The sequence below is a fragment of the Pterocles gutturalis genome, unplaced genomic scaffold (assembly GCF_000699245.1).
Source record: "Pterocles gutturalis isolate BGI_N339 unplaced genomic scaffold, ASM69924v1 scaffold45308, whole genome shotgun sequence".
NCBI lineage: Eukaryota > Metazoa > Chordata > Aves > Pterocliformes > Pteroclidae > Pterocles > Pterocles gutturalis.
Window position 1 is genome coordinate 59 of NW_010119656.1, and position 27658 is coordinate 27716.

General features: G+C 38.5%; 1 protein-coding gene across 1 annotated transcript; it reads left to right on the forward strand.

Moving 5' to 3' along the window:
• The first annotated feature begins 1814 nt into the window (after positions 1-1814).
• Positions 1815-17854, forward strand: HCFC2 (host cell factor C2). Its single transcript, XM_010076633.1, has 15 exons — positions 1815-1956; positions 2350-2510; positions 3603-3811; positions 4297-4381; positions 5421-5524; positions 6090-6278; positions 7502-7687; positions 8115-8209; positions 9924-10086; positions 11068-11268; positions 12472-12542; positions 13761-13898; positions 15256-15441; positions 15936-16221; positions 17323-17854. The coding sequence occupies exons 1-15, from the start codon at positions 1912-1914 to the stop codon at positions 17346-17348; spliced, it is 2145 nt and encodes a 714-aa protein (XP_010074935.1). The 5' UTR covers positions 1815-1911; the 3' UTR covers positions 17349-17854.
• Positions 17855-27658: the final 9804 nt, after the last annotated feature.

The window sequence follows — 27658 nt, forward strand, 5'->3', positions numbered from 1 at the left end:
GGTAGCGGGGTTAATGCTCCTTTCCGGTAAAAAGGATTTTGGAAAAATCTCTTTCCGCGCCTGGGCTGGGCTGTGCTGTCCCAGCCCCTCGTCCTGGAGCGCGGCGGGCTCCCCTGGCAGGGCTCGGCCGGACGGCTGCAGGCGGGATCAGCCCCCTCGAGGGTCCGGATCCTCCTCCTTCCCTCTGGTGTCAGCTCATGAGAGCTGAGCTCGCTGCAGTGTAAACCTTGGTTAGAAAAGTGACCATGTTGGCATTGGGAGCCTTTCCAGACAGGAAGCTGCCCAAGACCGGTATTATTCGTGAAAGGTTAGATGCCTAAATAGTCACTGTACGGGACGCTGTATGAGGCTGGGAAACTTGTGTGTAATTTCAGAGCTCGGGCTGAGACAGCAGAGTTGGGTGACTGGTCTGTGCTTCTCTGTCAGCCAGTGTTGGCTGCTTGCGGAACGTACCAAAAGAATGAAAGTGAGAGCATGTTAACTAGCCTGTTAACTTGCCAACTTTTAAAAATGATTAAAAATTTTTTCTTACTGTGCCCCACCCCACTCCTCCGCTCCCCAAGAAAAGGTGATAGCATTTTTGCTGAGTGTTTTAGAGATAAAATTTGGGAGCACAAACATGTTTTGGAAGTAGTTTATTAAGAGAAGAATGCTTACTGTTAAGAGTTCTTCCAAGCACGTTTTTCCATGGTAGCTTAAAGATCTGCTGTACTCAGTCACATTTTTTGTCCAGAAAAAAAAAAAATCTCTTTAACTTTTCTATTCTGAAGAGAATCTAAAGAAAGCTTTTAGATAGTACAGTTATACTATCTATCAGAACAGAGATTCTGATGGGTGTCTTCTGAGTGAGCCTTAACATCACTTTTTATATTTTTCTGCCCAGATTTTTTATTTTTCTGCTCAGACTTTCTGCTAAAGGTGTTTCCCCTTTGTGACTGACAAAAAGGGTCACAACTCAGTTGTTCTAGTTCCCAGACAAGTGTTTGGCCCAAACTGACCTCTTCTTCTCTGGGGGCTAAAAAGCAGGATCTGGGCTGCCTTAGTTTGGGATGTCATCCATTGCTCTTCTGTGAGTGTGATGACTTCTGAGGAGCTGGCACACAGCAAGGCCATCTTAATTCCCTGCAGCAACATTCACTGTAAGCTTCTAATTTCACACTTTTCCTCTTCGTACTTGTGAAAAAAAAACTTAGAAAAAAGAGACAATATCTCCTGTAATTCTTTCGTTCCAGTACAGTTTAAACACCAATATGCTGCTGCTGGATTAAGCAGTCCGAGTTGCTCTTTCTTCCCTCTGTGCCTTTCCTCTCCTGTATATCAGTGCAGTGCTCTGTAGAGACTGACTTTGGTCCCAGAACAGTGTAATTAGTTTTTCAGTAGGGCCATTAAGTTCAGGCACATTGCCATGCTGCTGTAGCTCTAATAGTTCTGTTTCTAGGGCTAGCTCCCTCTGAGTTAGGGTAGTTATCTCTTTTGTACGGAACTGCATTTATGTTCCTCATTAGCCTCTTTTTTTGACAAGACTATTAAATTGGTGAGTGACCCTTAGTAACTGACTTTATATTACAGTGACCTCATGTGCTCATTCGTATATTGGGTAACATTGGTGTGACAGAGGTGTTTGCTTTTCTTTTTTTTAAAAAAAAGTATTAATTCAATTAAAACTTAATGTTAAACAAACAGCCCATTCACAGTTACCTACAGGTAAAAGGCAATTCTTTAGAAAGCAGAGGTGTTTAAAAACACACTTTCCTTCTCAGTGTTTGAAATATCTTTTTTTTTTTTTTTTTTTTTCCCTCTATTATAGTTACAAATCAGTGGTTCCTTCCTGCTGTAAGGGGAGATATTCCTCCAGGCTGTGCAGCACATGGATTTGTTTGTGATGGTACCAGAATACTAGTTTTTGGAGGAATGGTTGAATATGGAAGATACAGTAATGATTTATATGAGTTGCAGGTAGGAAATGCATGGAGATGTTTCAGTTTTAAGGGCTACTTTATGTATCTATTTATGAACTAACACATTTTATATTACCAGCTGCAGAGGAAAATTAGATGAACTGTGCTCTGCTCCAGGAAGAATAAACTCTTTAAGTAAATTCTGAAGATGGAGAAAATCTAAATAACTTTGAAAAAGAGACTCCCATCTAGTCTAAGTAAAGTATAAAATATTTTATGTTTTATGAAGGTTAGGTCGTATGTGTCCTTTCTAATGTATATCCTAAGAAAAGCCCAGGATCCCCTTAAAAATAATTCAGAAAATATATGAGTGTTGATATTATCTGAATTTTGTTGATGGTGAATGACTATAAATTAAGATACTTCTGAATATATTTTTCTTGTCTCTAAGGCAAGTCGATGGCTCTGGAAAAAAGTAAAACCTCAAGCTCCTTCCACTGGATCACCACCTTGTCCTCGACTTGGTCACAGCTTTTCTTTATATGGTAACAAGTGCTATTTATTTGGTGGCCTGGCAAATGAAAGTGAGGATTCAAATAATAACGTTCCCAGGTATGCTGATTTAGCTTGAATTCAGGGTCTTTAAAAACAAATTACTAGATGTGACAGCTTTGAAGAGGAACATTCTAGGGAGGCTGTGCTGCGTACCGAATACTCACATTGGGATTATTTATGCAGTGGAGGGGTTACGTGCTAAGAAGCTTAAATGTTTCTTCTGCTAATCCCACAATATGTAACACTGACTGACAGCTCTGACACTTTTGGAGGGAAACCTGAGCAGACTTTCATATTTTTCATAGTATTTTGTGTGATGTTTTAAAGAATGGCTTGTTTGTTAGAATTACTTAAATCAGCAAAGTCTCATGAGTCATTGGGGAATTCACGATGGAAGTTTCCTCTATAGTGCTGTGGAAAACAGTTATGAATTCATCTGGAAATTTCTTAAAGTAACAGCTGAAGTTATTTTTTGGCAAGTTTTATTATTGGCAAGCAGTGCTATAATGCTAAAGTTTTATATTCACAGTCACCTGCAGTTCAGAGTGCTTGTATTCACTGAGCTGTAGACTGGCAATTTTAAGCTCAGTAAACAAGAGGTATCTGGTGTGAATGCCAAGATTCAAAGACCATTATCTAAAAATAACTTGCAGATAGATTCAGCAACAAATCGCTAATTGTCTGTTGGCCAGCCTGAAGACAGCAGAAAAGAAGCGGCTTCTTTTCACCTTTGTTGCCTTAGAGTTGCAGAAATTAATCTCTAATGTCCCACATCATCATGTATTTCTCAAAACTTTGCAGTTTAATCTAAGTTTGTCGATACGTAGTAATTTCTGCTAAGGATGTTGTTTACCAACATTGAGTGGTTCTTTCCTGTAATATAGTGGATCAAGAATGATATGAATGCATGTTTCCTTAGAGGCAACAAGTTATAATAGTTCATTTGTTCTTTTCAATCCATTCAGTTTTCGTACTGAAATGCCATCAAATGTTCTGAGATTTTAAATTTCTGTTCTGAGATTTTAAATTTTAAAATTCTGCACTCTCCCAAGACAGAAGTCTGTAATACTTGGAAGGGGTCAGAGTTTAAAGCTCACTTGTAATCTTGCTTATAAGGGAATTTTTCATACTTTGACAATAACACCCTAGATATTTAAATGATTTCTATGAACTGGAGCTGCAACACGGTTCTGGCGTTGTCGGCTGGAGTATTCCTGTGACCAAAGGGATCACACCATCTCCCCGAGAATCTCACACAGCCATCATATACTGCAGAAAAGATCTGGGAAGTCCAAAGATGTATGTTTTTGGAGGGATGTGTGGCTGTCGGCTTAATGATCTCTGGGAACTTGACATAGGTGAGTTGGTTTGCCAGTAGAAGTCAGTGCAGGGGCCTTACCAGAGGAAAAAATACAGTATATAAGGATTAATGGCATGATGTGGTGCAGATATTATTGGGACTTACACCATAGTGTTAACCTTTTGTAATTTTGGATACAGTATTGTTTGCATGTATTATCCTCACTGATTTGCGTTAACACTGTGAGATTATTTCCTTAGAGTGCTTTAAAGACTGTCACTATGATAACCGAGTTGAATAACCTTAATGAAACCATAATATATCTTTTTGATAAACTGGTAAACAGTTAGTTTGTCAGTATTTCCTGTGAATTTTAAAAGAAGCTTTAAGTGCTTGTTATTGCGCTTTCTTTCTTAAAGCGGCCATCTTAAAAAGGTGAAATTTTGTGTTGTTGAATGTTGGAGGTATGCTTCCCGCTAAAATCCAGGCAGTGAAATATACAGTAACAAGTTTTTTGAGGGGTTTTTATTCTTTTCCTTTTAGAAACCATGACCTGGTCAAGACCAGAAACTAAAGGGACAGTACCACTTCCTCGCAGTCTCCATACGGCCAATGTAATAGGAAACAAGTATGTCTGTTGTTAAAAGCTCAGCTCTAGAAAGGTACACCTAGTAGGAGAATGATGATGCTTATCCACTACTGCTCAGTATAAACCATCAGCCCTGCCTGTAGAGTACTTTTCTGCTTCTATTATCCTGCCTCAGCGGAAATCTAAAAGTACCATTGTTAATATAAGGGTATCAAACTGACAGTATTTCCATCCAGCAGGACAATCTGCCCAACCCACAAGCAGCTTTCCAGGCTTCTTAATGTACCTTTGTGCATTCTGGGGTGGTATCAGCTGGACCTGAGCTGGCTCTGTTAGGAGTGAACTTGAGTGTCTCTATGTCCGTGACACAATGAACTAGCTATGCAAAGAAATTGCCCAAAGAGTAGAACTAGTTCTAGGCAATTCCACATTTTTGTGGGCAAATTTTTTTGTAGTCTGTTCCTCATTGCTTTGCTTCTTTCCAGTATAGTTTATTTTGGCAGTTAGCATTGATAAAATGGACTTTTAAACATGAGTTTCAGTCAATTTTATATCAGTTTAAAAGCTGGCATGAGGAGAAAGAGACAAGGGTGGAAAGAAGTGTGAAAGCTTTCTGTCTTATGATCCGACAGCTTAGCTTTTTATTATTTACTTAAAATCTTGTTAGTTTGTAGCCTGCATTATTTTTTTAAATTTTGATATGACTTAGATACCAGTCTTTAATTGTAGAATGGTTTATTGAGAGGTCTGCAGTAAAGGATTGTAGAAATTCTATGTAAACATGTGATTTTTGGAGAGTATTATCAGTTTGGTGGTTTGTAAAAGATACAGTATTAACTTCTGTTTTTGGGAAGTTGAGGAATTTGGGGTGCTTTTTGTTTGGTTGTTTTTTTTAATGAGAACTCAAAAATTTCAGAAGGTAGATGTCTGCAACAACAGGCGTAGACACAAATAAAATCTGTAAAGCACTGGAAGTTTTCTGTTTTGTCCTAGTTTGAGAGAGCATATGCAGCAGATCTGGATGTTAATTGTCTTTTCTTTTCTTTTTTCCCCTCTTCCTTCTTTTCCTGTATTTCAGAATGTATGTTTTTGGTGGATGGGTTCCACAGTCAGCAGGAGGTGAAATTTCTGCTCATGATGGTGAATGGAAATGTACCGGTTCATTTTCTTATCTTAATTTGGGTTAGTGTTTCTGCCTTTCTGGGAGTGGGCATTTTGAATTAATACTTTCTTAACAGAATAGAATAAATATTTTGAAGACCCTGAGAAAAGTCTCAGGATACACAGTAGTAATCCTAGCTGACTAAAGAAGATGCCAGTTTTTTACATCTTCCTTAAGAAGTGATTTTTAAGTTATTTTTCTTTGTACATTCAGCAGGTTTGCTGATGCAAATCTTTGTTAATGCAACTTTAGTACTAAGTAATATAAATACTCCCCCTTCATTTATAGAAGAACACAAGAGACAGATCCTGAAATGAGTTTTTTTCTAAACATGATAGTACTATCCCTGAATCTTCAACTTCTGATCTTGCATTTAGATTGGAAAATTAATCCTGTATTAATGGATCATATCTTGCAAACTAATTGGAAAGCAACCTTCTCTTTGTAATATTGCAAATTTAAATACAATTGTCTGTAAAAACAGAGGTGATTTATTTTCATTTTCTCTGATCAGCTGTGTTAACATCTGTATTGCTTGTTTTGCAAAACATCTAGAAACTAAATTTTTCAAGTTTCATTTACTAGATACCACAGAATGGATAGGTCTGATCTCAGATTGCCATGAGGACAAAAGTAACTTGTTACCAGGGCCAAGAGCAGGACACTGTGCTGTAGCGGTTGGCACTCGTCTGTATATCTGGAGTGGTAGAGATGGTTACAGAAAAGCTTGGAACAATCAAGTTTGCTGCAAAGATCTTTGGTACCTTGATACTGGTGAGTCAGAAATAAATAAGAGACTTGTACTATGTTCCATAGTTTATTAACGTATGGGAAGCTGTCATCATTGATGATCAGAACATGTAAAGCTGTAGCAAACTCACAGATTATTTAAATTTTAAAGCTTATTTAAATAAACCACACTTCTCTGTTGATTGTTTGAAAGCTGCAGCTATAACTTAAACTGAAAAAATATAGGAAAGCTTCTTTAAAGCCTCTGAGAGAAATTTGTGTCTAGATTCTGCGTTGCATGCCATAGCCAGCAGATAGAAGATGCTTAAGGGATTTTTACCTAAACTCAAGGTTCCTGGCCTTTCTTTCTAGTGATCTTTTCTGCTGCTACTTAACTCTTTTTTTACTGAACCCCTCCCTCTTTTGAGATCACTGCTGCTGCTGCTTCCTCATCTCATGGACTGCAAAAAGATACTGTTGAATCTGAGAAAGGACCAAATTGTTCCTGGGGCTGAAGGGAATTCTGGAGCACTAATCACTCATTAGTAGCTGCCTTGGTGGCAGGACACTGACATGGTATTGGGAGAGAGGAAGCTACAATAGTAGTTTTGGGAGGGAGTTGTTGCCTGCTCAAGTGGAAGCATGAGAATGGTTAATGGAGATTGTTTTCTTTTTTTTTTTTTTTGTTCCTTTTTTGCCTCAGGAAGGTCAGAAGATTAAAAAGAGCAGCAGGGGAGGGATGTACTTGAGAGTGCAGGCTAGTCAGGCATCAAGGCAAGTGAGAGGAGCAGGTCATTGGCACTGAATCATGCCTAGGCTTCAGCCTCTGCAGAAGTTTGAGGGAAAGCTCACTTTAGCTACAGAGAGCAAGCATAAAGGAAGCGCGATCTTCTGTGAATCCTTTCCAGGAATATGTAAAGCTTTAGGAGCCAAATAGCTGCATGCAACCTCTTAGGAAAGGATGAGGATCTCTCATCCTGTAATCCCTATAATGATGTATATACAACCCAAAGACTTACTGGCAGCAGAAGAGCCATTAAAAAACAAAGCATCAAAACCTCAGCTTTTTTTAACAGTATAGAATGGCAATTCATCATTCTCTGACTTTACTTGCCACCTTTGACAACTGTTTCTTGTTGAATCTTGTATATATTGAACATAAGTTTAAAAGGAGCTATTGATTTTGCTTGCATTATATAGATATTTCTTAAACTGATAAAGGAGGGCAATTTCAAACATACCATCTGTGTTTTATTGGTTTCTTGTAGAGAAACCTCCAGCACCATCACAGGTACAGCTGATCAGAGCTACAACCAACTCTTTTCAAGTGAAATGGGATGAAGTACCTACAGTTGAAGGATATCTTCTTCAATTACATGCTGACTTACCAGTGCCATCAGTGGCTGAAATACCTGGTACTGGGGTTCCGGAGACATCAGTGCTGAGTTCACAAGGTAGTAGTCAGATAATGTTATGCTAATATTTGTGCAAAGGTAGAGTAGAGGATTGCATAAGTAATTAATATGAGTTTGTTTTTTAAAAAGATTAATTTTGAGAGAGAGAGAGACCAAATTTCTTTGGTTATTCTCGAAATGCATGTATCAGAATTATGGAAAACTCAGCTTTAACTTTTCTCTGTCAGTTTTGGCCAGCTATTTGAGTATGAAGATATTTGTATAGTGCTGGGAGTGACTTGAGAAAGGAAACAGCGAGGAAGGGATTTTATCTGACTGTTTCACAATGTGGTTTCATTTCAGTCTTACAACCAAGTTTTCCTTCAGGCAACTTCAGGTCGCCCTCTTGCTTAGTGGAATAGATTCCAACCAACATAATATTAATTTTTATGTAACTGACTGGAATTTGCTTTTGTTTACCTGAAAGGTGGCTCTTCTGTACATCAAAGTCCACAATCATTGCCTAGTGTCCCTTATCCAGAAATGAAGGTGGATCATCCCAGCCAAACAAATAATGTAAGTGTAAACTGAAATATGCTTAAGTGGCAAAGTAAGGTGGGAAGCAAGTGAACTCTTAGAACACTTTCTCAGTCCCTGCATACTTTTTAAGCCTTAGAAAAAACTCAAAATCAAAAAACAAAAAAAAGACACCTGCTGAAGTAGTTGTGTCTGTTTTCTTACATCTTTTTTACTTTTGTGATTGACAGACAGTCTTTAAAGTCCTCTTCCTGGTAATGCAGAAAGGAAACTGCAACTGTATTGACTTCCAGAATGCTAACTGGGAGCCTGATACCAGTAGAAATACTATTCATCCTCAGAATGTTGGTGAAATTAATGTGGGAGGGAAAAAAGATATGGCATATTTCGTCTCTGTTAGTGTTTTTATGCTAGTCTGCTTTAGTTGTAGGTTCCTACTACAGTATAAACGCAATTACTGTCTCTTCTGGTTGTGTAGTTGTACGTGTTCCACTGTTTTGCAAATTTAAAAGAACGAAGGAGGACAAACTTTGGCTAAAGGATCACATTTAGACTTTCTTACTTGTGTAAGGCCTCAGGTCTATATGGGATTGTCCTGGGTTAAGCGGAGACAGAGTTAATTTTCTTCATAATAGCTAGCAAGAGGCTGTGTTTTGGATTTGTGCTCAGAAGAAAGCTGATAAAAAGTGATGTTTATGCAGCTGCCAAGGTCTTTCAGCTTCTCTGGCTGTCTGCAAACAGGAGAAGCTGGGAGGGAGCACAGCCCCGGTTACTAGCCCAGGATTTGATTTTAGGTTTGGGATTGAGACCCAGAGTGGCCAATAATCTATTCCATAACATACACGTCATGCCCACTATATAGGTAAGGGCCCTCCGGAAGCTTGCCCCTTTTTTGTTCCGGATCTCTTTTGCTCTGGGTCATCTCGCTCCAGGTGGTCCCTCTCCCAAGGCCTTCTCCGCCTCCTCAGTCAGCTCTTGGTCTGGGATGCTCGGACTGTTATCTCACGTTCCATGAGTGCGGTTTCGGGGCTCTCCCTGCTCCAGGATCATTAGCTGGGAACAGGCTGAGCCTTGGTCATTAGGTGGGGGGGCAGTATCACTGTGTATTACTCATTCGTATATTTGTAGATAGTATTATTTTCAATATTATTGTAGCTTAGTTATTAAATTGTTCTTATCTCAACCCACAAGTCCTTTTTTCCCTTTACCCCTTTAATTCTCTCCCCCATCCTCGGGAGAGGGCACGGGGAGTGGAGTGAACGGGTTGTGTGGGGTTGGCTCCCAGACAAGGGTAAACCCATCACAGGGATCCATAATTTATTCTTGTAGGAAACACGTGTAGAAGTACTATACATTTTACTAATAGTAGAAATATCTTAGGTATGTGCCAGGAAAGCAAAGGTTGAAAGCCTCTGTAATTGTGATTTTATTTTTTTCCCATCCCTTCAAGTCCCCCCAGTAGACTAAATGTATGCATCAATGAACTTCCATGTCATAAGAATGTGAGCTCACTCTCAGATAAAAATTAGTACGTGTCAGGAACACTTCCAAGTCAACTAAAGAGTCTGAGTCTTTGTTTTGTAATGGCCAAGATAAGGTGGATTGTGAGGTTGGTTTCTTGTTTTAATTTAAAGTGCTAGGGGAATTGGTTGGAGGATTTTTGTTTGTTGTTTTCTGAGCCACCATTTTCATGCCATGTTTGCAACTGAAATTTCTGAACTTTGCAATTAAACATTAACAAATGCGTTGTTTTGGTTAGGTCCAAGTTTCCTTTTCATCCAACTCATTATTAAAAGTAGAAGAAAAAGAAAAGATTGCAGCACCTGAAAACAAGATTACACAGGAGACTATGAGAAACCATGCAGATGCTACAGGATTCAAAGAATCAAATGCCCCTTCTCTTTTGCCTGTTTGTACTTCAAGTAAGATGACTGTAGAATAAAAATGACTTAAAAAGTGAGAGTTAAAATTAATCTCAGAAGCATAAAATAAGATTATTTCTGTCTTGCAATTTAGAATTATTTTAGAGGCCCTTGTAGTTTAAAAAAGAAAAATTTGTGCTAGTTATTGGTGTATGTATTTTTAGAAGATACAAGGAAAAATGAAAAGTTGTTTGAAGTGTTGCAAGGGACATGAAATTCTCAATACATTCTTTATTATGATGGCAAATGTATCTCTTTAACCATAAATAGCTGTTTTTAACATCAAAGAACAGACTGACAGCATTAAGGTGATAGTAACTCCAGGCCCTCTTTGACAATACTTCTATCTGTTAACAGTGAAAAGCTATTAGTTGATGTAAAACAATGTAGAGAGGAGCATGTTTCTCTCTGACTGTAGAGGAAATGGAAGACGACTAGGCACAGGTTTAGGTATTTCACTGAAGTACCTGAAGTTGAGTGTGTTGATATATATAAACAGTTGATCTGTTTATATTTGACTTCATGTAATGTATAGGTTTTTGGATTTTCATTTTCTTCACAGTGCAATTTAAGTATTGTGTGGAAATTTTGTATCTTAGTGCTAAGTGAGAAAGAGACTTCCACAGTGGTTAATCTTAAATTGATTGTTACAAATCTGTGATACTGATTTGTGTGGATACTTTATATGAGGATTTTTTTACCAAACTGATCCTTTCCTAACCAAATAGATACAGAATAGCAAGCTTAAAATGAAATCACCATTTTAATACAACTGCTTACATATATCTGTTTATGACTGTGCAGACAGACTCTTGTTAAGTTATATCCCTAAAGAAAGTATCAGCAATTAATATAATCAGATCTATTCTAACCTAAATCTGAGCTAAACTGGTTTTATATGAAACTAAAGTAATTAGATCAAGATGAGATTTGTTAGGTGTTATCAATATTGAATTCTGGTTAATATTTTCTTTTTTTAAGGTCCTCAGACTTCAGCAAATGTAGGTGAATTACATGACTTGGACAAACGAACTGTAAATCCTGATGCTTCTGTATCCAGTACTGTCTCCAGCACACAAACTATGGTAACCCAGCAGGCTGTTAAAACTGAATCATCAAGTACAAATGGGGCAGTTGTTAAAGATGAAACTTCACTAACAACATTCAATTCAAAATCTGAAGGTTTGAAATGTGTTTCACATACTGTATTTTGAGCCATATGTATCTAAGGCCATCAGAGTTCTTCTAGTGTGGTGGGATTCCCATCTTAACTAGTACCTGGGATTGAGATAGGGCTTTGGGCATTGAGGACCTTGGGCAGCCTGCATGGGCTCTGCCATGATTTAAACATCTATAAAATCAGGATACTCCTTTTATACATTTCTAAAACACTTTGCTTCCTAGAAGTGAAAAGTCCTTTAAGTCTTGATTTATGCAGAAGCCCATTTTCTGAATAGCAGTGGCAGCCAGTTTGCCTTCTTTCAGAGACTGTCTGTTTATTTAGTCAGCAAAAGACTGCAAATAGTAACCTTAGATGGTTTTGATTTTAAAAATTGACCTTTGTAACAATTATGGCCAGTTCATGTGGCTAGCTCACCACTAGTCAAATGTGGTCACCTCTTCACAGTCTGCTTGAAATATCCAAAATAAGCAACAATGCAGAAACTAAACATATTGGTAGTTTTTCAAGTTTTGTTTGACATAAATATCAACAGGCTGTGCTTGCTATTGTTTGAGTGTTAACTAAACAACTCTGTTCTCTTATTGACCCTGTGTGAGTAGTGTAACTTTACCAAACAGTATTGTATTTAAAAGCAAAAACCAGCAACACAAGTACAGAATACTAATATTCCCTTGTGCTGCTCATCTGCTTATGTGCTTTATCTTTTTTTAAAAATATTTTATATTGAATTTAGTAATTTTTTCCCCCCCATTTGTTAGTATTGTTTAAAAATTAACTGCTGACGTTCAGAATTCAGATTGCATTGATACCAGAAACAATGCATTCAAATTAAGATTTCATGCTTAAACTATTCATATAATGTCATCAGCATGTGCGTCCGTCTGGTATTCAGATTATTTGTTCACAAATATTTCATACCGATTTCATAATTATGTCACTACTTAGGATTTTCTAAGTCCTGCTCTCTGTATTATCAGTAGCAGCCTGCAATGCCAGGCTCTTAGAATTGTTCTGTGAATGTAACACAAGCCAAAGTTAGTTGTTCATGTTATAAATAAAAATGCATGCAAAAGAAACCTGAGACGTACTTTTGCAAAAAATACTTGCAAATGGCTATTGAGGTCAACTTTCATATTCTGTGGACTTTGTGTTAGATTTTTCTTATCACTCAAGCTTCTTAAATATAACTTTTTTGTTTCTAGCTGCTGAAACTGCTAATATCATGCCTTCGACAAGGGTCAATAGTGGACAGACAAATGATTCACACTCTTCTGTAAGTCTGAAAAAGTATAATCAAATTGCTGCATTTATTGTTCTGTTGATTAGTTGTAAGGGTTCTTCTGTTTTCCTTTAATTATATTTCTGGCAGGAAAACAATGTATATTTAGGGTTTGAAGTGAATAACACAGGGGTAAACATTTCTGTTGTAAAACTAAAACCCATTGTGTGGGTTCGTAGCAGTTGCACAGTTGGGAGGCGATCCAAGTATGTGTTTCAGCTGTTGAATCATTTTTATTGACTGGCACAGTGGAATGATCTCTCTGCTGCATGATGTGCAAATGTAAAATGTTTTTCTGTATGCACAGCTGAACTTAAAATGAAGTATGTATTAGATCATTCTAGTATTAGCTGCTGATCTGTAGGTTTGAAACGTAACTAAACTGACATCTTGATGTTTTTCCCTAGAGGAGATGGGGACTGGCTATGCAAGCTGTAAATACTGCCTGAAAAAGTAAATGCTTCCTATTTCACCTGCTTACAACTTAATGCACAAAACCAAGGTGCCACTGTTGCCACCAAAAGAGAGGAGCTAGGGATGGGAAGAAACAGCTGCTACTAAAGGGTTGGGGTGCTTTTGCCGAGAGCAGCTGCCACTCCCACTCTTTTTCCATGCTAACAGGATCATGGCCTGTCTGTGCTGGGCACAGTGACCATGCAGGCACCCTCCCTGGCGCATGGAGACAAGCAGGAAAGGCGGTTTGTCTTTCTGGGTCAGTCAGGAGCAGTTCCCATGCCCTCCACCATGACCGCCCCATGCCATAGCAGAGGCCGTGTTCTCATCTGTGAGTTGAGCAGCGGCTTGGAAGAGAGTATGTTTGGGGCTGAGGTATCGCTGAATCCCAGGCAGAGCCACTGATGTTGGACCACGTTGTGAAACTTGACCTCTGAGTGAAATTAACTCACAACTACATGCTACTACAGACACCTAGTTCTATGGCTTTAAACTTCTTCCCCTCTCCGTTTAATCTGTAGCGTCAGAGGTGACATACCAACTTTTTTTATTTTTTAATGATGGACTGTGTCTAAATTAATGCATAAGAACCAGTTGGTTTTGAACAGTATTTTAATAATATATGCATATTCATTTGAAGAATAAGAATGTAACACTGGTAGAAAAGGGGGTTGTCTCTTACATATACTAGAGTCTTTAACATTTTTTACATTACACTGAAGTTTGGGTAGTCTACATAATGTGTTCTTCAAATACTAGAAAACTCCACAAAGACGGATGGCACCAGTGAAAACAAGAGACCGGCAGTGGTATGATGTTGGAATTTTTAAGAACAACAGCGCTGTGGTGAGCCAGTTCTACTTGCTGCCAGAGGAAATACTGAGCGTCTCTAAAAAGGTAGCTGCTAATTCTTCTCTGACATAACTTGCACATACGTATTTTGGAATTTGTTGCTCATATGGTTGACAACAAAATGTGAGATTTTCTGATACTGCAGCAGGATCTGGTGGTTGTAGGAGTTTTGTGTTTTGTGACCAGTACTTCCTCATGTTTTTTGCTCACGCTTTTTTACAATTTCCTGAACCAGGTGAATTTTCTTCTGTTGTTTTTGTATGACAATATGGAATGTCTTATTTTGCTATTGCTAATTCTTTACATATTTCTATTTCTAGTCTTGGGAGAAAATTTTAAACTTGGTGAACTTTCAAAACAGTAAAATTTCTTAAAAAACCCACTTAATATGTTACTTCAGTACAGTGTTGAAATGTTTCGATCAAAGTTTCTTCTCTGTTTCCAGAATCTTTGTTTACAAATTGTTAAAGATACCAATAAAACATAGGCTAGATTGTTTAAAAAGACTAGATGTGGAACTATAGTGGATTTTGTATTAGATTTCTCTAACTTAATGTTGCTGCACGTGTAAGTTAGTGTATGAAAATGGAAAATGCTATATGTGTGAAACTTGCAAAAAAGTTGCAGTTTTGATAGTGAAAGTGTAAATTAATGATGTCCTAGCAAAGTAGAAACAAATACGATGGGTATATGTTTTCTTAAGATAGAAACAAAAGAACAGCATACTTTCTTTGAAAGCGCTTCACTATGAACATTGCACATCTTAAAGAGTGTGCTACATTTTACAGTGCTTATTTTGACTGTGATTTCTTATACATTATTCAGAAGGAAAATAGTTCCATTGGAAGTTTCAAGGGTGCATTAATTTTGCATCAAAATGCAATCAAAAATTCCATATTTTAAGCATAGAAGTACAGTGGCACATAATGTTTCAGAAACCTGTTTGTCACTAACTTGCAGTACTTTTCTTTAAAAAACATTTTGATTACCTATGCATCAAATAGCAACCCCTAACTATAAGAGTAACTGTTTTTGAAATAAAAATATTTTTTAGGACAGAAGAGTATGCTAATTAAATAAGCTATACAGTTGGAAATGCTACTTTGCTTTTACTTTCCTGAGTAAAAATAACCAAGAGGTGGAGTTTGTTGAGTGAAAAATGGAGCTTTTTCTGGTTAGAGATGTAGTCTTATAATGCATCTTAGATCAGCTGTTTTGAGATGACCTAGTGCCACAGTTAGAACCTTTCTGTAAATTCTGATTTAAGTACAAAACTATCAGATAGATTTTCAGTTTCAATTAAACTTATTAATCTCAGTTTATCGCTGCCCACTTCATGCTTTTTAGGCTAATTGTGTTTAGAGTATTTTAAAAATTAACACAAGTGTTGCTTTCTTTTCAGATGGAAAGTGCAGATGTACCAGACTACAGATTACTTAAGAAACAGGATCTTCTTCCAGGCACAGTCTACAGGTTCAGAGTTGCAGCAATTAATGGCTGTGGTGTTGGGCCTTTCAGTAAAATCAGTGAATTCAAGACTTGCATTCCAGGTTTTCCTGGAGCTCCTTCAACAGTCAAAATCACCAAGGTGAGAAATATAGGTAATTTTAGTTCTGATGTATAAAATTCTGGTCACAAGCTTAATCTCAGAATTTGTGTTTTTGGTTTGTTTGTTGTTGGGATTTTTTTCAAGTTAAAATTGTCATATATACAATAGTGTCAAATACTTACCTGGTAAATTCTGCTCAGTGTAATGTCCTTTATGAAATTTGCTATAAAGGATTATTTTAAGACTTAATGATCATGTTACCAGATACACATTTTATGCAATCATCTGATAGTTTCCCCATTATTTTCTCTTTCTGCATCCTTAAATCTGCAGGGTTTACTGTGCTTTTTAAAAAAAAAAGTCAAGACATCCTTATGTGCAAAGAGTGATGATGTTAGGTTAGAATTTCCAGATGATCTTTAGAGGTTTTTTTATTTTAATAGTTTTTTATATGTTTAAATTTATACAGAGATATATATTTGAGTATCTAATGTTTACCTCCATACTATCACATTTTCTCCCTTTTTCTTCAGAGTGTAGACTGTATTTACCTTTCTTGGGAGCCTCCTGCTTCACCCTCTGGAAATATTTTAGAATATTCTGCCTACTTAGCAATCCGTTCCACACAATTACAGGAAAATCCAAGTCAGCTTGTATTTATGAGAATATACTGTGGTCTTAAAACATCATGTATAGTGACTGCTGCCCAGCTTTCAAATGCTCACGTTGATTACACTTCCCGACCTGCTATAGTGTTCAGAATTTCTGCAAAGAATGAGAGAGGATATGGACCAGCCACGCAAGTTCGATGGCTTCAAGGTAACGTTGGTGTCAGACACAGCATTTAAATGGGTTGTAGCTGTGGTGGAGAAAATGGCATATTGTGTCTCTAGAACCAACACTTTTCTCAGCAGTGCATGTGAAAATTTTGAAATGTTGTTTTGTTCCTTACAAAGATGTAAGAAAATTTAGTTGTTGAATTTGGCATAACATTTTAATTATTTTTTTTTATTTGTTCACAACCAAAGACAAGCAAGTACTGATTTGTTGGTTATTGAGTCTTACCCAGTCCCTCAAGTAACAAAAGCCTAGTAAACTTCTGATTTCCGTGGGCGTCACTTCAGCTCAGGAGTTTTTCATTCTAATGAGAAATAATCCAGTTACACGCATGGGTGTAATCAGATGATTTTTAAAAAAAAATCTTTTTTCCCCCATCCTTATTAGAAAACTTTTTTTGTAAGGTGCATTTTTTTTGTGGCGCATATACACCTTAAAGTCTGTATTACAGCCAAGAGAGGTTTTGACATTTTGTCCTTGCGCTTGAATTTGTACAGGTTCCTGATGAGTTGGGGATGGTTATGGATCCACTGAAAATAAAGATTAGTTTCTAGCCTGAACTTTTGCATAGTTCTGGCTCACCTTTTAAGTAAGTCAATCCAGGGGCTCAAAACCAGAAGTTTTGCTGGCTTCTCTTACCCTGTTCCATCCCCTTTCTGGCTTAGCTTTCTGCTAGCTGGGAGCTGGCTTTGCTCAGCAAGAGGTCCTGTGAGCATGGAGGAAGGTTAGGAAGGGCAGAGTGAGGGGAGTTTGCCCAGCCCCTCAGGGAGCAATAAAATGTTCCATCGTTTAGCTGACCTCTCAGTTTGCGGGCTGTGATCCACAGAGTGTGGTTGAAAGTGTGCTGTTGAATACACCACTGCTTGTTTTTTAACATGTGTTTTCCTAAGGTGGAGAGCAGCAATGAAGAAGCTGTCTTCCATAATGTTTAGTATTCCAGTGCTGTTTTAACCCTTTAGTTGGCAAGGATTTTGACCATGATCTGTATTCCAGAATGCTGAACCACTAGTTGTTTGAAAGTGTTTGACCATGTACACGATGTGAAATTATGAAATGTTTAACAATGTCTCCTTCTTTTTGCAGATATGAAAACATCAAGCTCAAAGTAGAAACAGCATAATATCCCAAGTTTCGAATGTAGTGTTTAATGTAACTCTTGTACTATTTGTAAATGCTACAAATATTTTATTTTTGCATTGTTTTTATCTTAAAAATATATAACCTTTTTTACGTTTGAAACATCAGCGTTCTACGGCCTTGCGCAGGTGTGAGTACCATAGAGAAATTATACTGACGATGGTGGGGTGGAGGACCATACTCTATCCAGTAGCTCTTTTTGGTAGTGATAGTTAAAATGTAAGAAATACACAGTTTCAAGTTAAAGGTAAATAAATAAAAAATTGGCACATGCAGTAGTGTTTGAGGTAGAATCCCCATGATTGCTACAGATCTTGCATAGATAATTCATAACAATTGGTATATGAGCACATTCTGTTTGGTTTCAGTTCCTTATACCACATTCTTCATTGTGGTGCTTGAGTGCAAGGCAAAAATTTCCAGTTATTATATAGTAACTTAAAATGTATAAATATTTTAATATATACTTTTTTGTAAAGAAATGATTTTTCTACTATTTGTAACAAATATCTTAATCTTGAAAGATACCCCCTGACGATTTAAAAGGAAAAAGATAAACGTAGTCATTTCTCTTATTACAAAAAGGTAAATTCATTGTAAATGCACTACTAATATTTAGAATTATCCTTTTGTAGTTGTACAAATCTTAAACTTGTAAATACCAATGTTTACAAGAGACCTTTCCGGTCTTGTATTAAAACTTCCATGAGATTCATTCTCTTTTTTTTTTTAAATTCATATGCTTTGCTTTTAGCATATGCTTGCTTTTTGCACTAATAATAACTTACCTCATTCCTGTGTTTGTAATCACTTGTGTTGCTTCCATAATGTTTCTGTAAAACTTCAATCTGAAAATTTTAACCAAAGTTTAGAATACATGGTAAGCAATTTTGCACATATTATATGGCAACTTTCAACATATTTATTCCAGTTAATCTTCTTAAGTGCTTGTTTGCTTTACCAGTATATTCTACCAATCCAGTTCAGTATCTCCCTTTTACTATGCATCATTTTACATTAACTAGCTAGCTGATAAATTCAACAAGCATTACTTCTAGGAATAGGTTGATCCATTCCTATACTAAAAGAAAAATTTTGTTCACAGTAGTGAAATAAAGGTAAACATTTTAAATGCTATTTATGTATCTATATATAAACCTATGTTTACCAAAGTGTAGAGGAAAATGGCTGAGTTGGACAAGGTCACTAGGTGAATAGATTGAGGCACCTAAATAAGAGTTATTTTAAAATAAAATCTAAATTATTTACTGTGCAATGAAGTACATACTTTGCACTTTAATTTTGCCCCGAATGCCAAAAGACTGTACATCAAGGTAGAATTTCTTGCCTCTGCCAGTTAAATTTGTCTTAAGAGCGTTTGTAAATATATAAACTAAAATAAATGATGTGCCTGGTTTGGTGGGAGAAGTATCACTAAAATAATAGAGATTTAACAGCTCAAGTAGCCCAGAGCAGATTTAATAGCCAAGTTTTAGCTACCCTGAAAATCAGGGTTGTAATGGAAGTGCTGATACAGCCTTAATTATTGCAACACATCACTGCTATAATAGCATATAAAAAGTGCTGGGGACCATAAATCGCTAGAATAGTGTTAATTGTGGCACAGGAGTAACACATGTGGTTTTACTCCAGAGAAAAATCTTGTGTTTATGACAATGACAGATATCCCAGATTCACTTTAAACAATGTTTATAGTATGAATGTATAGGACTTTTCCTGAAGTTAACTGGCTTTAAAATATTTGTGTTTTAATGGTCCATTTCATCAGGTATGATCTCACCACCAATACTGTCTGATAACTAAAATACCATACACATGAACTGTTAACTAGAAGAATAGAACTTGGTTTTTCTTATTAGTACTGTGAAAGAAGCCTTTAGAGAAAACACTTGTGGCTTTGATTTTGTTGGTTGATAGCTGTGATCGTAGAGTTGTTATTTAAGAATAAAATCTGTTGGGTATGTCTGGGTGGAGTTTTTTTGCACTTGGTTTCACATGCTTTGCACAATTTCTTTTTCAGTGGGTATGTCACAACTACCAAAGGGTAAAACTGTGGCGTTTTCAATGAAAGTGTAATTTCCTTGTAAGTGTGCTTTCTTCAGCGGACTTGACATAAGATGTCACTTTCTCTTCTTTGTCCAAGTTGGGTGACATTAAATAGTGATCATATGCAGATCTTCAGTTCCTCACAGTTTTACTTTAAAATGAAATTGTGGTACATGCTGTAAAATACACTTTGTGGTCTGTTTCTAGAACTGTATTTATACTGTCTAAATCCCACCTGTTTGCCTATCAAGTAGGTATCAGACAAATATTGATTGTTCAATTTTAAATTTGTTTGGAAGACTGTTGACATCAGCTCTTTGAGAATCTCTGTTGTCCATTTATTTCATATATCACTAAAGGACATGTAACAGAAGCTGAAATCTATCGGATGACAGTATCCATAATGTAGAAATGTCTAGGTTTACTAAACTCCTTAGGGAAGTTGTGAATGTGTAAGTACAGGACAGTCCTGCCAGTTATGGCAGACACCGCTACAGCTTCACCTTCAGAATATTCTTGTGAAAGTGGGAATGAAGTGAACAATAACCTACACTTTGTGTTTTCAAAGTAATTATAGCAATATCTTTTGAATGTAGTTTGGAGTAGAGCACATGATCATGCCATAAACTCTGAAGATAAGTATTACTGTTGTTATCTTTCAGGATAGCGAATTTGACGTGAACTTAGTCTTACAGCCTACTACTTAATGACCTCTACAAGGAAACTGACATTTTGTACAATTCAAGTTGATCAGTCTTATTTCAAAGCATTGTTTGTTCTTTGTAATAAAGTGGTTGTCCTATGAAACACATTGTAGACACTGAAGTGTGTGTCTGTGTTTTTCAAAGGTGTACGTGTACAAACCTCAAATTCCTGCCCTTCTTTAGAAAAGGGATGATGCAGGGAAGAGTGTGAGTATAGTTGTTTTGGGAGGGGAAGAGGGTTTAATGATAAGCATTGTAGTACTAGGTATTACTCTTTCATAAAAATTATTTCCCACGTTACTTCTTTGTTACCTTGTGGGGTTTTTTTCTTAGTTGAGGTTCCCCAATTTCCCTGCCCTGCCTCCTGCAGTTGCTGTGCTCTCACCATTGCTCTGCCCCCTTCCATGCCTCTGTGCTGTGCAGCTTGCTGGCTGCAGCCTCCAGAATGAATTTTTGAAATAACTTCCCCTGTCTATACAGGGATTATGTTGCTGCTGTTCAAAATCAGTGACCAAGAGTTTGGTATTGCTTTCCTACAGTTTGTTAAAAGGATGGGATAGAAGTGAGCACTTGCTGTGCTCAGAAGGCTTCTAGTAAGGATAGGAATTGTGTGCATGTCCAACTCTGCTGAAAGTGTCACAGTTTTGGGGCAAGTTGCTGAACTTTTATGGCAGTTGACTGTGCGGAATTCCTGGGGAAATAAGTAATGCATGTTTCTAGAAGCAGGGGAACAGAGAGAAGCGAGTGAATTGAAAGGTCTACAGAATTGTTTCTAGACTTCAAGAGACTTCACGTAAGAAACTGCTAAAAGCTGTCTGCTCCAAATTGATTCCTTACTTGTGTTCCTAGCTCTTATAATAGAGTTTTTCAGTTATTTGTGGTCCTTGCATTAGTGGAAAACAAATGGGAAAACCTAAGCATTGAAGAATTCCCTCATTGTGCTTTTTTCTTTCTGTTAATAAAGTTCTTAGAGTAGGAGTTACTTTCTCTTTAAGGACTTGAATTTGCGGTATGAATTTATCTTAAAACAAGTCAATTATTTCTTTTTCTTTATAGCATTAGCTTGTTCCTGATGTATATTTATAACATTTTCTAGCAAGGTAAAGGCCAGCGCTTTTAGTCTGTGGCTTCCAGTTCTGATACTGAAGCATTTCCAGATTCCCAAGGCAGGGTTGGGGCATGGACTGCTGGCATTGTGCGAGCAGTTAATGGGTTCCTCCTGGCAGTAGTTGTGAAAAGCATCATTTTGCTGCATTTTCCATGGATCTGAAGCTAAGTGGAGATCCCTTTTATTAGAATATACAGAAGTTAGTTGAAAATAGCAGGAAAATGAGCTTAAAATGGATCCTCTTGCTCCATGAATGAATCTTTATGATCCTGTACCTCCAATGCATCCTCCAGAGAGAGGAAATCCCCAGGGCGTGCTGTAGGCCAGGTGGGGGGGGGCTGGGCATGCAGCTCTGTCCCAGCGTGGATGAATGGTGTTAGGTGTTGGCCAGAACATTTCTCTCCTGCGCCTGCTGTGGCCTTACGCAAGCCAGGTTTGGGAAAAACCATCATGATAAAAATCACAAACCAAGCCCAGGCATGTTGCCTGGCCTGAGGACAAGTGCAATGGCAGGGGCCGTGAAGCCGAATGGTCTTCCCCCAAAGCAAAGGGTGCTGGTTGAACCCACTCAGAAACAGCCTCTGGCAAACACTGGCCCCCATTCTGGGTCTGGTGGGAGCCCTGGGCTGGGGAGCTCGGTGCTGGAGACACAGCCCCTCTGCCCCCTTCTCCCTTCATCACCCGCACAGCCCCCAGGCACAGCCCCCAGTCACACGTAAAAGCCACCATTTGGCTGTGCTGCTGTTGGCAGTGGGAATTGCTCCACAGAGAAAAAGAACAGATAACGGGAGACTCACGCCTGGAAGGCACAAAGCAGAGTGTGCCAGATGCTGATGTGTTTTAGGCACCCAGTTTAATTTCAGATGATATGAGAGGGTGTGAGTTTGCTCTGCCGGGGGTCATCAGCTCAGCAAAGAGGCGGGAGCAGCAGAGCAAAAGAAAGGGAGGGGCTGGGCTGCACGGGTGAGAGAGGGGGAAGGAAGAGGAGGGCTGGGATGGGAGGAAGGACGAAGAGATCTCTGTGAGCTAGTGGGCCTGTTTTTGTCTAACTCTGACAAAATGTGCCTAATGTTAAGTCATGAAAATCTGGCACCTAAAAAGACGGTAAGTGGCTCCTTGGTCTGCTCCCAAAATCCTTCAAAAACCTGAAGTACTTCACATTACCTGTTAAACTTGCATCCCTGCCAATAAATAATTTTTTTTTAAATTACTAAAAAAAAAAAATTACTAAATTGGGGCTGGGCTTACTTTGCTGACATTGTTTTATTGAGGGGGTTCTTGCCTCTCACAAGCATCTGCTTTTAATATATGACATAGTTGCTAAGTTGGTACAACAGCTCCTTAAAATGAAAACTAAGGCTCGGATATGGTATCTTCAAAGAGAAAAAGAGATGAAGCATTTCAGTGTGTGCCAAATGGTAAGTAGTGTTCAGAGAGTTATTTCTGTATCTGATGAAATGATAAAATACTGTTATCCACACATGGAAGTTATCAATATACAGTTATTTCCAAGTGATTCTTAAAAGAGGCACCCTGGGTATATGCCATCTTCGGAGGTTCAAAACGACCAGTTCCTTGGTTTTCTTTGCATCCTCTTTTTTGCTCGCATTCTGTCATTTAAATATTTTTTGCCAGGGACTCTTAACTGCCTTTTAAGATAGCCACCTCTCTCTTACGTGCAGTGCTGGTAATTGTCTTTTAGCAAAAAGTTACCAAGAACAAGTAGTTAGCTCATAACTTTGAACAAATTTTTCTTTTTAGTATCAGCTTTGTAATTAGTTATTCCTTGCCCTTTGCCTGAGTAGGGAGGAGACTTCTATATGTTGACTTTATATGCTGTCTGCTCCGGAAGGAAAATGTTTGGAGTCTGGGATCAACTCTCAGAAATTAGTCTTGAAAAAAAAGACTTGAAATTTCAGTCTAACAGTTTGAGGTTTCACCTACTTATGTTACAGCATAAATGTTTTAGTATAAATGCAGACTATTTATGTAGCTATTATTCAAAGTAGTTACTAAGATCCATTTCTTGTATTTGTGCTGCTATTAGAAGGTCAGGAAGATGAAGTTGCTGTAGAAAAGTGCTGCTGAGCCATCTGAAGCAACATGGGAGCTGTCAAGCCAGACAACACAAAACTGCCAGTTATTGTCAATATTTCTTTTTGTGGTGGGTACAGAACTTGATCTCACTGCACCCGCTCAAGAGACAGTTTGGATGAGTTTCAGCTGCTTGGCTTGTAAAATGTGGCTGCGGCTGCTGGTTTTAAATAGAGTAAGAGTGGACTCATCCTCAGTGCTCCCCAGGCCCTGCAGTCTCCGTGTTCGCATCCTGAAGGGTTGAAGCCTGCTTCCCCACTGCAGGAATGCTCTCCAGCTGGCTAGAGGTGAGATTTTGGATCCCTTCCCTTCTCCCTCAGTGCTTAGTTTTTCCTACTGGCTGGCTCCAGGCAGCTTCCTGCTCACCAGATTGCTTCTCTCACTGCGTTACATCGCACAGGGAACTCGGGCACCTGGGTGAGTTTGCATTTCATGGCCGGCTCCAAGGAGTCAGACGCTGCAGAAACAAACCTGTGTGTCCCTGAGACCTGTATCTGTGCTATGCTCTTCTCACCAGTGATGGGACATAAGCTCTGATGGGGTCAACTGTTTGTCTTCACACAGGGTGCAGAGACAAGTAGAATTATTATATACTCCTAATTTGCTGTTGCATAAAGTGGTGACCGTGTGGCAGTGGTATTTCAAGTGACACAGCATTTATATCTGAACTGTGAGTCTTAGGTGTGCAGCTGGAAGCTGCTTTTATTTGCTGTCCCTGGTCCTGTGCCCCTTTGGTTGGGAGATACTCCCATCTTAGCAGTTGGGTCATTTCAGATGGATTCCCTACCCTTATTTACTGCATTATTTTGTTGATTTTAAAAATGGTCTTCTGTAGTTTTGCCTCTCATTTCTGCCATGCTAAAGACACACCTGAAGCAAATACATCTAAGAAATTATTTTTCTGCTGTAGTTGTCACAGGGCAAGCTACAGCCAGGGGCTAGGTCTATGCCCTACCCCCAGTTTGGAGAGAGCTGTGTACTGAGGCAGGTTAGGGTACTGCTTTTGAGGTGCAAACAACCCTTTTTTTGTTCTTTTACTATGCACAGAGAAGACACACAGTGACAACAGTTTAGGAGCAGCAGTAAAGTGCTTTTAGTCACTGTTACCCCAATGGCAAGGGGGGACTCGCGCTGCACCCTGTGATTTCTGGAGAAAAGTGGTCTGCACCCCTGAACAAGACCAAAAACCCAAGCAGCTTCTGACTGGGAGTAAATTCCTGCTAAAGCTTTGTTTGCAGTGCACTGTCGTCAGTGTGCCTTCGGGGCTGAGCACTGAGCCAGGTATTACTGTGGTTTGTTAGCCAGAAACCAAACCCTTGCAGGCAGCTCTGTCCTAAAGATGAGCTGCTGTCTCTGATGCTGTATGGGCTGGGACAGATGAAGCATTAGGCACACACAGATTAGATTAACAGCCTGAAGGATGCTCCTCTGCCCAGCAGATTTAAACCCTCGATAGCTTTCTTTCAAACAAAAGCAAATCAGGTGCCATTGCTCCTGATAAATGGACCCTCTGGCCCAGTGTGCTTCAATAAAATATTCCAGGAAATTACCGTGGCAACTTGCCTGGAAGATTTCCTAAACCAATGCAGCCAGCTCCCTCCAAACTGCTGTGCATCACCTCCCCTCTCTCCCTGACTCCACAGCCATACTTAAGACACTGCAATTTAATAAGCTCAGTGCAGCTGGCACCAATTTGGAAACTATTGTGCATAGGACCAAACTGCCCTCACTCCCAAGAGCATTTGGCCTTAGATGAAAGCACAAGCTGAACTGGGACCGAGTTTCTAAGCAGCTTTCCATTACATTTTTACATACTGAGGGTCAGAGGTGATATTGCAGTCCATTATTGTGCCAATTTCACAGATCAATAGGTAAATAGATCAATATTCAGTTGCTTAAGTACATTTTTTTTCAGCCTTTTAAAGGGTGGAAGTGTAAACTATTATGCCAGAATATAATATCTTATTTTCAAATAAGAGAAATGGAATCATGTTTTCAATTAGGTGTATGTCTTAAACTGTACCACAGCCAAAAGGCATCCTTCCACTACTGCTCTTTTCACCAAACCCACTTGAAAGGGGAATTTAAGAGTAACCATTGTCCCCATTATCAATATTTAACTTCATCCTATAGGACTGCTTGGGCCCTATATATTACATAGCTTTCCTATAGCATTATTCATCTTAGAATTTACATACATTGAGGTTTTTTCCATCTATAAATGTAAATTCACTTCAAATTTAAGTGAAAAACTTTCTCTACTTGGCACAGATCAAAACTGAAAAAAGTCTAGCCTGCATCATTGGGCAATGCAGTGACTTAAAAGCAAGTTGTCTTACCACTGTAAATATAATGCAAGCAGTGAGTCTAAGTGACTTAACTAGAACATTAATCACATTCAGAGCTCTGAAAAATTAAGAATTTTATAGCTATAAGCAAGGCTGCTGCCAGCTTTTATCACGACAGCAAGGTGCTGGGGAAAATACTAGCCTTTAGCTCTCCCCTTTGCTCTCCGTGTTGCTTTGCATTGAAGAATTTCCAGCACATGGGCAGTTGCTCATATGCTTCCTCTTGTGCCAAAGGCAAGAGAGAAATCACCTACAGAGCCTTACAACATGGTAATGAGCATCATCTTGAAACTCTGCAACAGGGTCCATCTACTAATCTGATGTGATTCACACTGTATCCAGGGTGCAGTTCAAGGAAGATGGCAATTTAAAGTACAGCTCATATAATTCAGACTGTTTTTTAGCTACAGGGAAATAAGTACAGATCAGCAGACATTTAGGAGGTACCACCTCATGCCAAGACTGCCTTTGTGTTCTGGCTACACCATCCAGCCACATATTTTAGTGATCAGTAGAGATCAGAACAGAGGCATAAATGAAACGGTAAACATGCGTATGTACATCAGCAAGACTGGTAATGTTACCGTTAAATGGTAATGAAAATGGGATGTGGAAGAATGCCATTTACATTAGCTTTTCTCATAACTGCCTTTTGACTAGGGATAACAGTGTTTCTGTGCTTTTAAAGATACCACAAGTATTCTATAAAGAAGGATCAGAAGGATCAAGTCACACAGAAATTCATTAAAAAAATTAAGGCAGTAAAATTTGCTTGCAACGTAGAAAAAAGTCACTGTGCTTGGAAAAAAGATCTTTTAACATCACTGCTATTTTCAAGCAGCCTTTCTACAAGTTTTAGCAAAGGATGCCACAGCTACCTTGAGCTCAAGCTCTGTTTGGGGTTATGTTAGCTCAAGCAAAACATTCAGAGAACCAAAGACAGTAGTGTTGTACAAGCAGATGGGATACAGCAAGAATGGTCACTGTAGGTTTGGGTCCGAGCTACTTTTAAACTCTGAAGTCCTTAGAACCAGACAGCTGAGAACCCATATCAGTTGTTAAACAAAAATAAGGACTCCAGAGGGGTTGTGCTACTACTAATATAAAATTAGGCAAGTATTTCACCAGACCACATTTGTTTTCCCAGGACTACACTATCCTGCAAACTTTATTAGGTGACCGGTTTCAGACAGAGATCAAAGTATTGTACTATTATTTCTAGATGTGTACTTTCAGAAAGTGAATGAGGAAGTTCATTGCAGTTTGTCCCTGGATCTCCGGGATCAGAGGGAGAAGAAAAAAGAAAAACAAAGTCGTATCAGCCCCTTTGCTCATACCACGGTGTGTAAACCACACTCAAACCACTTTAACCTAAACTCACAGAAGAGATGGCAGATTGAAAAATGCAGCTGGTATCAAGAGAGACATGAGGACCTGAGCCCCCTTTCCGCACGTCCAACTGCCAAACCTCTCCTAGCTTTCCTTAGCTGTGATCACAGCTTTTTCCACTGCAAATTTGGGAACACCAAGAACAGGGTATGACGGCCTGAAATAAACAGAATACAAACAGAAGGGGCTCATGTAGTGATTGTGTTATTCATTTGTACATTTAATGAAAAAACTCCATTTGTTCAGTCATAGCTGATGAAGATTGACAGACTGCCACAGAACCCAGAACATCTGCCCAGATTGCGACAAAATTCACTGGATCACCTCCAGAGGTTCTGCCAGGATCATGCTGATTTGTAAGAAACACTGCCCAAATCTTTACATACATCAAATTTTTGTTTAGCAAAGAACTGGCTATTTCAGGCTTCTGGGATGTCTTAGTTTAAACTATTTTCTCAATATTAAATTGTTCCTTAAAAAAAAAAAGATATAAAACCAGCAAGAAATTCTATGCCAACATATTCAAGGTGAGGTTTGCTTAAATTAATGACAAGTATGTGGAAAGACAACTA

Coding starts and splice junctions, on each gene's coding strand:
- HCFC2 (XM_010076633.1), top strand. CDS start 1,912: ATGGTTGAATATGGAAGATACAGTAATGATTTATATGAGTTGCAG. Junction 13,899..15,255: donor TACTGAGCGTCTCTAAAAAG/GTAGCTGCTAAT, acceptor CTTTCTTTTCAG/ATGGAAAGTGCAGATGTACC. Junction 15,442..15,935: donor CAACAGTCAAAATCACCAAG/GTGAGAAATATA, acceptor CTTTTTCTTCAG/AGTGTAGACTGTATTTACCT.